The sequence below is a fragment of the Heptranchias perlo genome, chromosome 13, assembly GCF_035084215.1.
Source record: "Heptranchias perlo isolate sHepPer1 chromosome 13, sHepPer1.hap1, whole genome shotgun sequence".
Classification (NCBI taxonomy): Eukaryota; Metazoa; Chordata; class Chondrichthyes; order Hexanchiformes; family Hexanchidae; genus Heptranchias; species Heptranchias perlo.
The window spans coordinates 45,679,518-45,693,597 of NC_090337.1; the positions used below are offsets into that span (position 1 = coordinate 45,679,518).

Genomic DNA, 14,080 nt, shown 5'->3' on the forward strand with positions numbered 1-14,080 from the left:
GTCACTCGAGGTATGACAATCCCACACTTTGATGCAATCTATGCCTCTCAAAATGACTACTGCTCAATAAATTTCAACTGTTTTGTTGATAACCTGCGTCACTCTTCAGGTTAAAACTCGGCACAGTTTCCCCCTGATGCTGACAGCTGTGAATGACCAGACATGCGGTATGCGCATGTTCTATGTGTATGTGTGTGCACCGCGCTGCGAGCTCCCCGGGTTATTGACAAGCTGAGCAGCTGCGCGTGTCCGCAGATCTCGTTTTTGTTGTGAGAAGAGGGGGAGGGAGGGGGTTGAGTTCTCGCGATATTGGGCTGCCGAGTGACCTGCGCACTGAGGGTATCGGCCGCCATAGAGCCGGACTGGTATTTTCCAACAGATTTTTTTTTATTAAAAACAGTTTCATGGTCGAAGGTCCTGCCGCCTCTCTGCTGAAGGGGTCGGATCGACCCGAACCATCGGCCGGAGATCCAATCTAATAGAGACGTTTAATTGTAGCTTATTCTTTTATCAGAACCTTTCCCCCTTCCCCCCTTTTTTTTTTCTTTTTCTCTTCCCCTGTAAGTGACTCTCCTATGTGAAAGAAGCCATCAGCCAACATGTCAAACCTGGGCAAAGCTGGGACGAAGAAAGACACCAAGATGAGGATACGAGCGTTTCCCGTAAGTAAGGACCCGGCAGCCGCAGCGCAACCACAGTTTTAACAAGAGAGAGAGAAAAAAAAAACAACCCTCCCCACACAGACACAGAGAGGCTGAGAATGCTTCAAATCGAGGGCCCGGGCTTCTGCGGATGTCAACACAGGACCAGGCCCCTTAGCGTTTGATTAATATTCATGGTGCTCCGTGGAAGCCAAACAGGGAGGGTGTTTAATCCTTGGCTGTTTGTTGTGATGCCCTCCCCATTTGGGAGCACGGTGCGCGCTCTTTTGGATACTTTTGTCATTATTTAATTTACTTCCTCCGTCCTCTCAAAATAAAGATTTCAAGTCATTTTATTGGGAGGCCTTGTTCGTGACAGATTCCTGAGACAATAGGATATTGCTAGTTGTGACAGGACATTGAAACACAAGGGCACAAGTTATAAGGCGCGGCTTTAATTTGCTTATTTTCTGTTCAAAATAATTTCATAACTTCGTGTATTTTCGATTTGCATGTGAAGGTGGTGGGATGGGAGTGAGGTGTTGTCTATTTACTGCGTTTTCAGTCCAGTTGAAATGCTCTTAACTTTAACAGATGGTCCGTAACATGAACCATGTCGCTACTGAATATTCCAACTTGCTGCCACACTTATGAATTTTGGTTATAGTCTAAGAATTTAAATGGTAGTGTCTTCTTTGAGACCGGAACTCGTGTCCCCGCTGGATACTTGGTTCTCGAGGCTTTGCACTGTAAACGATTTGAAAGGTGCGAAGAATATTTTTGATTGTCTCCTATGGACCTGACGATAGTAAGCAAGAAACCACAATAGACATGCCCGAATCATTTGCATCAGCTTTGCTCTGTATATTAGGAAATATGTATTTTGTAAATTTAAATACATTTTTGTAGCTAACATTGAAAATTTTTGTATTTTGACACAGCACATTACTTGAAAATAATATTTTACCAAGATTAACAGTAATTAATATATTTTAAAACTAATTTTAAACAGTACGGACTATGCAGCAAGCTGTCTATCTCCTAATCACATGAATTTGAAATCGTGCAGTTTTCTTTGTGCTGTTTTTGTCTTCTACCTGGAAAAATAACTACTTTATTTTGAATGCTCAATTTACAATGTTCAGAGGAACTGTTCCGAGCTCTGCTTGTATAGTAGTAGTTGCAGTTGATGTTCCATTCACTTACATAAAATTCTATACGCACAAGCGTACTCCTATAACATTTGTTTACAGCAATAAGTTTAATAGTGGAATGTGTTTTTGGAAGGAATTCTTGTCGAATTATTTCTGTCACAACTTTTTGTAACATTTCAACACTGCTGATCTTGCACACTATCTCTAAAATCGGTGGTGTTTGATGGATGTTCTTTGACGTGTATGTGCTCAAAGACAATTTTAACTTTAATTACTAAAAAGGGAGTGGAAATAAACATTAGCAACCAAATAATTGGATTTCTCACAGATGATTCTGCTAAGCCAACTGAAGTTATGCCTTAACTTAAATAGTGTAAACGATCACAGTTCATCATTTAGATTATTAAAAAGGAAGAATAGTGTGATGTATTTTCAATGAAAATTACTTGTACTCCTTTGTTACTTAATCTAAAGAAGTTTCACTTTTCAGGAGTAAATGTCCTGTGAAAAGTTCCTAAGTAAAGCCTCCCAGCTGACATTTGTGAAAATGGGCAGTAGTGGCATTGGACAGGGAGTCCACTCATTGAGTTTTGCACAACCACCAGCAGGTGCTTCCCACAGGCTCCCTTTCTGATGTGCTTTGGGATGCCCAAATGCAAATAAGCTGGGTTTGTGGGGAGCACAAATGAAAGGAAGGACTGTAAAATTATATGAGAAGCATAAAGGTAAAGTTTTTTCTCTTGGCTTTTGACATCTTCTATATTTAAAAGGAAATTACCTGCACTGCACACTCTTCAGACAAGGATGATTACGCAACCTGCCTCAAGGCTTCTGCCTATGTTTTTGGGCACAGCAGTTATTGCAGTCTACATTGACTGTCCCTTTTCCCACAGTAAAGCTTGGGATTTTGTATGTGGGAATTGGTGGTGCATACTCGCAAATCTACCACTTTGTGGGTACGAAGTTGAAGTACCATCCATTGTGCCAGCAAGGTATTTTCTTAACAAAACTATAGCTCCAATATCATATATGTTTAAAAAGTAAATGTTAGTCAATGGTAGTTATTTTGAAATACCAAAACAAAATAGCACAACATTGATATTGCTTTACCTATTCAATTGAGTGTTTCTTAAATATACTGCCGTACTATCTAGTCTGCAAAAGCACAGTTACCCAAGTTTTAAAGTAGTTATATGCTGGAAATATGGGTCCTCAGCAGAACATTTGTACACTCGGTGAAAACAGCTGTTGGCCAATTTGTGCATCAGTTTTCATGTGATTCTGATTTTATTGTGGAACATGCATTTTAATGGGGCACAAAAATACATTGTGTGAAAACAAATTGTTTGGCTGCATTGATCCATTTGAACTTGGCTTTAAAGAGAAATCTAGAAAATTGCATTCGTAGCAATAAAGTTATCCAAACCATTCAGTTAGGCATTTCAGTACTGTTGTTGATAAATGACTAGAGTCTAGTACAAGCTGAATAATTTACAGTATGGCCATGCTTATTAGCATTTATATAAAATGGTGGAAAACTTAGTAGTTAGTAAGACCATTTTTAGATTTCTTAGCAGTGTTGGCACTGACCAGGATGATAAATGTGTTAATATACATAAGAACATAAGAAATAGGAACAGGAGTAGGCCATACGGCCCCTCGGGCTGCTCTGCCATTCACGAAGATCATGGCTGATCTTCGACCTCAACTCCACTTTCCCACCCTATCTCCTTATCCCTTGACTCCCTTAGGGTCCAAAAATCTATCTATCTCAGCCTTGAATATACTCAATGACTCAGCATCCACAGCCCTCTGGGGTAGAGAATTCCAAAGATTCACAACCTTCTGAGTGAAGAAATTTCCCCTCGTCTCAGTCTATATGGCCGATCCCTTATCCTGAGACTATGTCCCCGAGTTCTAGACTCTCCAGCCAGGGAAAACAGCTTCCCAGCATCTACCCTGTCAAGCCCTCTCAGAATCTTTTATATTTCAATGCGATCATCCCTTATGCTTCTAAACTCCAGAGAGTAAAGGCCCATTCTACTCAATCTCTCCTCATAGGACAACCTTCTCATCCTGGGAATTAATCTAGTGAACCCTCGTTGCACTGCCTCTAAGGTAAACATATCCTTCCTTAGGTAAGGAGACCAAAACTGTACACAGTATTCCAGGTGTGGTCTCGCCAAAGCCCTGTACAATTGCAACAAGATTTCTTTACTCTTTTTACTCCAACTCCCTTGCAATAATGGCCAACATACCATTTGCTTTCCTAATTGCTGCTTGTACCTGCAAGTTAACTTTGTGTTTCATGTACAAGGACACCCAAATCCCTCTGAACATCAACATTTAATAGTTTCTCACCATTTAAAAAATATTCTGTTTTTCTATTCTTTCGATCAAAAGGAATAACCTCACATTTTCCCACATTATACTCCATCTGCTACCATCTTGCCCACTCACCTAACCTGTCTATATCCTTTTGCAGACTCTTTGTATCCTCCTCACAGCTTAATTTCCCACCTAGATTTGTATCATCAGCAAGCTTGGATACATTACACTTGGTCCCTTCATCTAAGTCATTAATATAGATTGTAAATAGCTGAGGCCCAAGCACTGATCCTTGCAGCACCCCACTAGTTACAGCCTGCCAACCTGAAAATTACCCATTTTTTCCGACTCTGTTTTCTGTTTGTTAACCAATCGTCTATCCATACTAATATATTACACCCAACACCATAAGTCCTTATCTTGTGTAACAACTTTTCTTGTGTCACCTTATTGATTTCTTTTTTGAAAATCCATATATACTACATCCACTGGTAGTTACATCCTCAAAAAACTAATAGATTTGTAAAACACGATTTCCCTTTCATAAAACCATGTTGACTCTGCCTAATCATATTATGATTTTCTAAGTGCCCAGTTAGCACATCGTTAATAATGGATTCCAGCATTTTCCTGACGACTGATGTCAGGCTAACTGGCCGATAGTTCCCTATTTTCTCTCTCCTTCCTTTCTTGAATAGTGGTGTTAGATTTGCTACCTTCCAATCCACTGGGACCGTTCTAGAATCCAGGGAATTTTGGAAGATAACAACCAATGCATCCACTATTCCTGCAGCCACCTCTTTTAGAACCCTAGGATGTAGGCCATCAGGTCCAGGGGATTTGTTGGCTTTTTGTCCCATTAATTTTTCCAGTACTTTTTCTTAATAATTACTTCAAGTTCCTCACTCTCATTAGACCCTTGGTTCCTCCCTATTTCTGGTATGTTTTTTGTGTCTTCTACTGTGAAGACAGATACAAAATATTTGTTTAACGTCTCTGCCATTTCCTTATTCCCTATTATAATTTCTCCTGTCTCGGCCTCTAAGGGATCCACGTTTATTTTTGCTACTCCCTTTTTACATACTTGTAGAAGCTCTTACCATCTGTTTTTATATTTCTTGCTACTTTACTTGCATATTCTATTGGAGTGGAGTTCTTATTTCTCAATGGAATGTATATTCATTGAGAATTATGAAATATTTCTTTAAATTTTTGCCATTGCTTTTCTACTGTTATATCTTTTAATCTAATTTCCCAATCAATCTTAGCCATCTCGCCCCTTATATCTATGTAATTGGCTTTGTTTAAGTTTAGGACTCTAGTTTCGTACTTAAGTTTGTCATGCTCGAACTCAATGTGAAATTCTATCATATTATGATCACTCTTGCCCAGAGGATCCTTTACTATAAAATTACTAATTAACCCTGTCTCATTACTCAAGGCAATATCAAAAACAGCTTGTTCCTTGATTGGTTCCACGGCATATTGTTCTAGGAAACTGTCTCAAATGCATTCCATGAACTCGTCCTCCAAACTATTTATGCCAGTTTGATTTGCCCAGTCTTTATGAAGAGTAAAGTCCTCCATGATTATTGCAAGCTCTTCTTAATTCTTGATTAATTCTCTGTCCAACAGTATAACTACCGTTAAGGGGCCTATAAATTACTGCCACCAGTGTTTTCTGCCCCTTGTTATTTCTGATCTCCACCCATACTGATCCTACTTCCTAATCTTCTGAGCCAAGATCCTTCCTCACTACTGTCCTTATGTCATCCTTTATTATCGGGACTACCCCCACCCCCCGCCTTTCCATTTTGTTTGTCTTCTAAAAGTCAAGTGCCCTGGAATATTTCGTTCCCAACCTTGGTCACCTTGCAACCACGTATCAGTAGTGGTAATAGTGTCTGTAAGCTGCTGGTAACATAACATTCACATGCATCAAGCCCCGTTTATTCAATCAGACTTCATTAGTATAAACTCATGAGAATGAAGAGAGTATTTGGATAAGGGATTCATCTCATCAAGGGTTGAGCTCTAGTAATTATAACTGGTGCTTCTGGTATCAAAAGTAGGAAGTTTGAATTTCCACTGTAGCTGACAGCTGAATTGTTTAATAGTACACAAATAATTTTATCTTCAGTATTTTGCATGATCCAAGATGGGAATTGTTTTTCACTGATTCAAGCCTTGCACACGTGTAAATTTTAGCAACTATGTAGTTTGTGTAGTTTTACTACGTATTTTCAGGAATTTTATTACGATTACTTGCTTTGACTAGTGCCAGCTTGGCTCAGTTGGTAGCATGCTCACCTCCTGAGTTAGAAGATCATGTATTCAAGCCCACTCCAGGACGTGAGCTTGGACCAAAGTCTGTTCGGGTGGATTTAAAACATCCCATGATATTACTCGGAGAGGAACAGGGAATTCTCCAGTGCCCTTCCCTCAACCAGTACCACCAAAAAAAAAAGTAACTGGTCCTGCATCTCATTTGCTAATTATGGAACCTTGCTGTTGCATTCGCCTATACAATAGTGATTTCAAAAGTAGTTCATAGGATGTAAAACACTGAGATTCCTGAAGACGTAAGGTGCAATATTAGTGCAAATTCTTTATTTGGATTCAATAGTTAATTTATTTGACACAAACCAAACAACTAAACCTTGACTTTTGTATGGAGATTAACTCTCCTTTAGTGTTGCGGGAAGAAAACCTACCGGATGCGCACATTAAGTTTTTATTTTGACGTTTTTGAAAAAATTAAATTTCAGTTTTTAAGGAGAGAAAGGCATGCTGCACTTTACTGATCTGGCAATCTAGTAATCTGTAAACTTTCCTCATCAAAGAATAACTAAACTCTATTTAGATCACTTCTCTTCAAGTAATACCTGAGCAGTTGTCTTAAAAGAATCAAGCCAGACTACGCATGAGCAATACCATGGGGACATCAGTTAGTCTCTCAAAGGTTGTTCATTGAGTGCAGAAGATCAGTTTTGCTGAGAATGCCATTTTGCTGTTGCTGTGTGTTCCTGATTTGGCCCAGGTTGAATGCTTTGGTTATACCAATTTTGGGATTTTGTTTTTGAATAATTGTGAACTGGACTTTCTTGCTCTTTTTGGGATTCTCTTCATGCAGTTTTCTGGGATTGTTACTTACTTCCACCAATGGTGATCAGTCAAGCTGAGTTTCATAACTGCTTAGACCATTTATGGTCTACATCCATTCTAGAGTCATAGAGTTATACAGCACGGATAGAGGCCCTTCGGCCCATCGTGTCCGCGCCGGCCATCAGCCCTGTCTACTCTAATCCCATATTCCAGCATTTGGTCCGTAGCCTTGTATGCTATGGCATTTCAAGTGCTCATCCAAATGCTTCTTGAATGTTGTGAGGGTTCCTGCCTCCACAACCCTTTCAGGCAGTGAGTTCCAGACTCCAACCACCCTCTGGGTGAAAAAGTTCTTTCTCAAATCCCCTCTAAACCTCCCGCCTTTTACCTTGAATCTATGTCCCCTTGTTATAGAACCCTCAACGAAGGGAAAAAGCTCCTTAGTATCCATCCTATCTGTGCCCCTCATAATTTTGTACACCTCAATCATGTCCCCCCTCAGCCTCCTCTGCTCCAAGGAAAACAAACCCAATCTTCCCAGTCTCTCTTCGTAGCTGAAGCGCTCCAGCCCTGGTAACATCCTGGTGAATCTCCTCTGCACCCTCTCCAAAGCGATCACATCCTTCCTGTAGTGTGGCGACCAGAACTGCACACAGTACTCCAGCTGTGGCCTAACCAGTGTTTTATACAGCTCCATCATAACCTCCTTGCTCTTATATTCTATGCCTCGGCTAATAAAGGCAAGTATCCCATATGCCTTCTTTACCACCTTATCTACCTGTTCCGCCGCCTTCAGGGATCTGTGAACTTGCACACCAAGATCCCTCTGACCCTCTGTCTTGCCTAGGGTCCTCCCATTCATTGTGTATTCCCTTGCCTTGTTAGTCCCTCCAAAGTGCATCACCTCGCACTTTTCCTGGTTAAATTCCATTTGCCACTGTTCCGCCCATCTGACCAACCCATCTATATCGTCCTGCAGACTGAGGCTATCCTCCTCGCTATTTACCACCCTACCAATTTTTGTATCATCAGCGAACTTACTGATCATACCTTTTACATTCATATCCAAGTCATTAATGTAGACCACAAACAGCAAGGGACCCAGCACCGATCCCTGTGGTACCCCACTGGCCACAGGCTTCCAGTCACAAAAACAACCTTCGACCTCTGCCTTCTGCCACTAAGCCAGTTTTGTATCCAAAGTGCCAAGGCACCCTGGATTCCAAGGGCTCGTACCTTCTTGACCAGTCTCCTGTGGGGACTTTATCGAAGGCCTTACTGAAATCCATGTATACCACATCCACTGCGTTACTCTCATCCACACGCCTAGTCACCCCCTCAAAAAATTCAATCAAATTAGTCAGACATGATCTTCCCTTGACAAAGCCATGTTGACTATCCCTGATTAATCCTTGCTTCTCCAAGTGGAGACTAATTTTGTCCTTCAGAATTTTTTCCAATAATTTTCCTACCACTGATGTTAGGCTCACTGGCCTGTAGTTCCCCGGTTTTTCCCTACTCCCCTTCTTGAATAATGGTATTACATTAGCGGTTCTCCAGTCCTCTGGCACATCCCCTGTGGCCAGAGAGGTTCTGAATATATGTGTCAGAGCCCCCGCAATCTCCTCCTTTGCCTCACACAGTAGCCTGGGATACATTTCGTCCGGGCCTGGGGATTTATCCATTTTTAGGCCTGCTAAAACCGCCAATACCTCCTCCCGCTCGATGTTAATATGTTCGAGTATATCACAGTCCCCCTGCCGTATTTCTATGTCTACATCGTCCTTCTCCATAGTGAAAACAGATGCAAAAAATTCATTTAGAACCCCTCCTACATCTGCTGGCTCTACATGGATGACCAGTTTAAAAAAAAAACTAGGCCCTCTAAAGTTTGGCTAAGTTTGACTCTTAATTCTTGTCTGTAGTGTAGGGTTTAATATGAAGAAACTGTTACACAAAAAGTACCAAATATGCAATGCTGGACAAAGTTTTATAAGTAGCAACTTAAGGAGCTATTTTTCTTCTACTTCAAAGGCACCTAACATTTATACATGTTTAATTATATGTATTAAACTCTTGGGTAGGGCATGCACTTCCTGTTGTCATAATTTCTGGCCATGCTTTTGAATCAACATTTAACATTATAAATTGCTACATCAACATTCCTATTCAACTTTGCTACATCAACAGTCACAGTATATTTGCAACCTCTTGGCCACTAGGTCGTTCTGTATAGGCGAGTTTCTAAAGTCTTTTCCAGCTCCATTATCTTGATTATAGAAGAAACATATAGTCATCAACTGACCGTGGGTAATGCCATGGTCAATTTACTGGTCTTTCCATAAAAACAATGGATCAAAGCATGTTTCCATAATGTTCTTGCGTATGTAAAATAATTTTTTTCAAAAAAGTACCACCAAATGCTAAGTGTTTCCGATCTACAGCCTGAAACTTGGATAAATTATCCAATCTGCACCGTTTCCTCACCAACAATAATTAAACTCTTGACCTGAAGCTGTGTTTACTGAACAGCAATTAGATTTTGTGGCCTAAAAGCATACATATCCGAGCTGCTGGGTTCTCGTGTCAAAACTCATGAGTGGATCATTTGATTTTACAGAAATGAGAGCATTGATACGTAAACAAAATTTGTAAGATCCCATACACACAAGAAATAGGAGTGCCTACATACAAAAGAGCTGCACTGTACGCACATAAAAATTGTGAAGTTTTATACACACAAAAGCCAAGCTCCCCATACACAAAAGATCAAGATCACCCCGCCCCCCCCCGCAACAAAAAGAAGCAAAACCCTACATACAAAAATCCAAACAGACAAAATTCAAGCCCTCCCCACTGTCCTCGCCCCCTTTCTCTTCTCCGCCGCCATCCTCATTTCCAACCACTCTCCCTCACAGACATCCTAACCCTCCTGCAGCAAAAAAAAAACCGGTTTAAAAAAATATCAGCTGTATTTCTTTAAACTTTCTGGGCTTGGTAGACTGGATTTAGACCAATCAGGGGACAGTTTTTTAAATTCTCTAGGCCTGTGACCTGAAGCTAAGTGTTAATTAGATCTCAACCAGGCTACCCAACTGAGACACCTCTGTGGAAAGATGCATGGAGTCAGCCTGAAAACTTCCTTCAGACACTACAAACCTAGTCCGAGATTATAGTCATCTAGCCTGGTGCAGTGAGCCAGCTACAGATCAAGACAGATATTCCAAAATCGAGCAATGGGGGAAGCATGTCACTTCCTGCACTTGATTTGCTCAGCCTACCTCATAGCATCAGGGAATTCCAAATAATGTAAGAAAGGCTTTTTAGACTCAGCCAGAAGTATCTTCACAAGACAAGCACTAATCCATCGCTTTGGATGCTAATAGCGGAAGAAGGGCAGAACTTATCCTAGCATATTTGCAGCACTGCTATTTGTAGGCCAGTAGCAGATGGCAGGCGTTTAGCAACATCCAATTACGGGAAGCTCTGCAAGAGTTAATTGAGTTAGTGCCACTGAAATGCACACATTACAAATACCAGAAAGTCTGATAGAAAAAGGATATGTAAAGGGTAACAAACCCTGGGCCATCCTTGACAAGCTCCAATATTAGTATTAGTTCATCCAGTCCCTGCTTGTATAAAACACACAGCACTGATTTCAACAATGGTTATTTTCAGTTCTCAACAAAACTGACAGTAGTTGTAACTACTTTTGTGTCTTTTTCTGAGAAGTGGGGCTGGCTTTGGCCCTATTGTACACTGCAGCAAAATAGGGACATAGGTTCACTGTAACAGAAGAAGAATATATTGCACATTTGGTGTTTTAACACTCAAGTCCTTTATAAAACAGCTCACCAAGAGCAGTGTCACCTGTGATCTATTAATGTTTTAATAAAACTCTTAACTGGGATTGAAACCAACTTTTCCCTGGTGCTTTTTCTGCTGCACTGCTGTGAGACTGATAGCTACAGTATATGTGAGTCATACTGTATAAATTAGGTATCTCTTTTAGACTGCCCAACAAGAACTGCAGTTCTCCAGCTTAGGAGAGTAGCCTTCTCCATTCAGTTTAAAATTTAAATTTTTGGAGAGTGCAGGCAACTGTTCCACACCAGCTAGGCACTTAAACTAATTCCAAGATGAGATTTAGAAAGTACTCTGAAAAATTAAGGGACTTTATAAACTTTTACTATAAAGCAGTTTTTATGCCCTGTTTGGCACCACATTGGGTAATACTCCATGCAGTGTTTAATCCAAGCAAAGTGGAACTGCTTCATCCATGAGTGTTGCCACTTATTCGGTTCAGGTTGAGCTCAACTCTAGATTTATACTGCAAGTTTAGTGCTGCTGCTGCTAAATGATTTTTAAAAAAACTTTCTTGCTCTTTTTTAGTTTTAAAATGATTTCCCTTGCCATGTGCCCTTCGTCGGTTGAGAGTGGGCAGGCAGCCTGCTTCTAACTGCCATTCTAGGATGTTCACAGAAATGGCACAGGGTAGCTTGGCTTTTTTTTCCCTTCACTGCAGTGTGGTGGAGATTGGTACCTCGCCAAAAGTGAAATCATGTTTGTTAACCCACATCTTGCTACTTCATGACATTGTATGTTGCAATGCTAACTACTGAGCCTCGAAAGCAGAATCTGTGATTTTTAAATTGTCAACCAGTTAGCTCTTACCTGAGTAAATATGCCGCAGCTTAGTTACACTTAAGGAAATTTTCCTGAAAGTATTTTCTGCTATGCTTGTGTATCAGTACAGAGTACAAGCATCCTCCCAATGATTATTTTGGGGCAATTAAAGTTCAACATTTGGATCATGTAATCTTCCTGACAGTTTACATCTTTTAAGTACATGCTGAACAAACTACTGTTTTTTAAAAGCCGATAGCCTACCAGTTGATTTTGATTAGTAGTAGGGCCTTTGGAATTCTGGAACTGAAGTTAAAATTCTACAGTAACTAAAGAATTTGAACATGTTGAAAGAACGCCAGCAGTTATACTGTGATATTTGGTGCAGCCACATTGATATCATCAGTTGCAGTCAGAAATTTGAGTTTTAATTTCCCCCCACCCCCCAATTATGCTGTGTCTGGTTGCTCACTGACTCTGACCACCATGCCTGTCCTTGCTCCTTCCATCCATTGCAAAAGAATGGAAATAATCTAGTGAGACATGTCTCATATTGAAAGGAGTTTTTCCTGTACCACTACCACTGTGCACCACCTACCTGTATCCATGGGTGTCATTCTGGACAGAAGTAGGTACTTTTCAGCAATCCAGGGAGATTTTTTCCCCCCTTTTTCTTTAATTTTTGTGCTCATCAAGGAAGGGGTTGTCTGTGCTGGGTAATGGAATTCTTCTCATTTCAGTCATCAATCAAGTAGGTTTTCCTCGAGCACCCCAATCCTCACTAGTATGACATTTTTTCCATGTTCCCCATCAGCCATCCTTTGTCCACTTTTGATTGAGATTGCCAATTAGAGTGGTGTCCTTAATTCACCGCTATCAATGCAGAAAAATGTGTATGTTCTGTGGTGGGGGGGGGGGGTTGGTTATGAAAAGAAATATACCACAAATGCCAAGATTCTTAAGGGTGGGGCAACAGAGAGATATTGGGGTGTAGATACATAGATCTTTAAAAGTGGGAATGAAGGTGGTAAAGGCAGATGGGAATCTGTTTTTTACATCTAGGAGCACTGAATACAAAAAGATGGAATTTCTACAAGACATTGGTTGGAGTTTTGAGTGCAATTCTGGATCCCTTATTACAGGAAGAATGAGGGAGTAGTGGAAAGGTTCCAGCATATATTTGCCTGGAATGAGAGGTTATAGTTTTGAAGAAAGACTCAAACAATTCTGGCTCTTTCCGCTGGAACAGAGAAGGTTAAGGAGTTTCTGATATTAAGAAAGATTTGAGAGGGTAAATAGTGAAGGATTGTTTTCATTGGATGATGAATCTGTAATGGTGGCATAAACAAAGGAAGAATGAAGGGAGAAGTTACAAGAGATTTTTTCACAGAAGGGTATTCGAATATGAAATGCTTTAAACAAGTAGCTATTGAGGCAGATATTATAACATCATTTAAAAGGGAATTGGGTAACTCTTTGAAAAGGAAAAAAATAAAAGGGTGCGGGGAAAGGGTAGATAGTTGCAGTTGAAGAGCTTGCAGTGGCACAGGCAGAATTGAACAAAAGGCCTCCACCTGTCCTGTAATTTCTGTGAAACTACACCTAATACCTCAAAAGTTAAAATTGACTGTTCTCAATTCAGATTTAAAGATGGCATAAAGTAACTTGCTGCTTGTGTGGTTTTAAAGCACCTTGGAATATGTAATATAGTGCTTTCTTTACTGCTTTTGGTTTTCAAAGCAAAACTCTGCAGTATTTTAAGAGTAATTGTTCTTTCAGTACATTTGATTTTTTTTCCTCGTGTTTTGAAGTAAAACTTGGTTACAGAAATGCAATTCCTGTTGCTAAAATGGTGTTGCCTGGCCCAATTCTTGTTCTTTCTGCCTCAGATACTGGAAGTTTGTACTCTTACTACACATCTAACCCCAATCAGGTTTGGTGTAGGGCAGTTTATCATATCTTAGTTACAAACAGAATTTTCATGACAAAACATTTAGTCTTTCACTATATACAATTGATATCCTTCTGAGATTACTGAAATATTGTTTGATGTTTCACGTAGAATAAAATTTATGTGATTTGTGATATTGAAATGTATTGCCACCTGTTAAGGGTCTGCTTTGAGAGCAGCCTGTGTCAAAGATTTGATTTTTCTATATTTGTCATGTAGAAGTTGTATCGGAATATAGACCATTCTTCACTTTAACTGAGCTTCAAAGCAAGTTT

General features: G+C 40.1%; 1 protein-coding gene across 1 annotated transcript in view; it reads left to right on the plus strand.

The window, feature by feature from the left end:
- Positions 1 to 575: 575 nt before the first annotated feature.
- The window catches only part of cul3b (cullin 3b), an 89,517-nt gene continuing 76,012 nt past the window's right edge, over positions 576 to 14,080 (plus strand). The window contains 1 exon segment of the mRNA XM_067995404.1: positions 576 to 662. Coding sequence (XP_067851505.1) covers positions 576 to 662 — 87 coding nt within the window.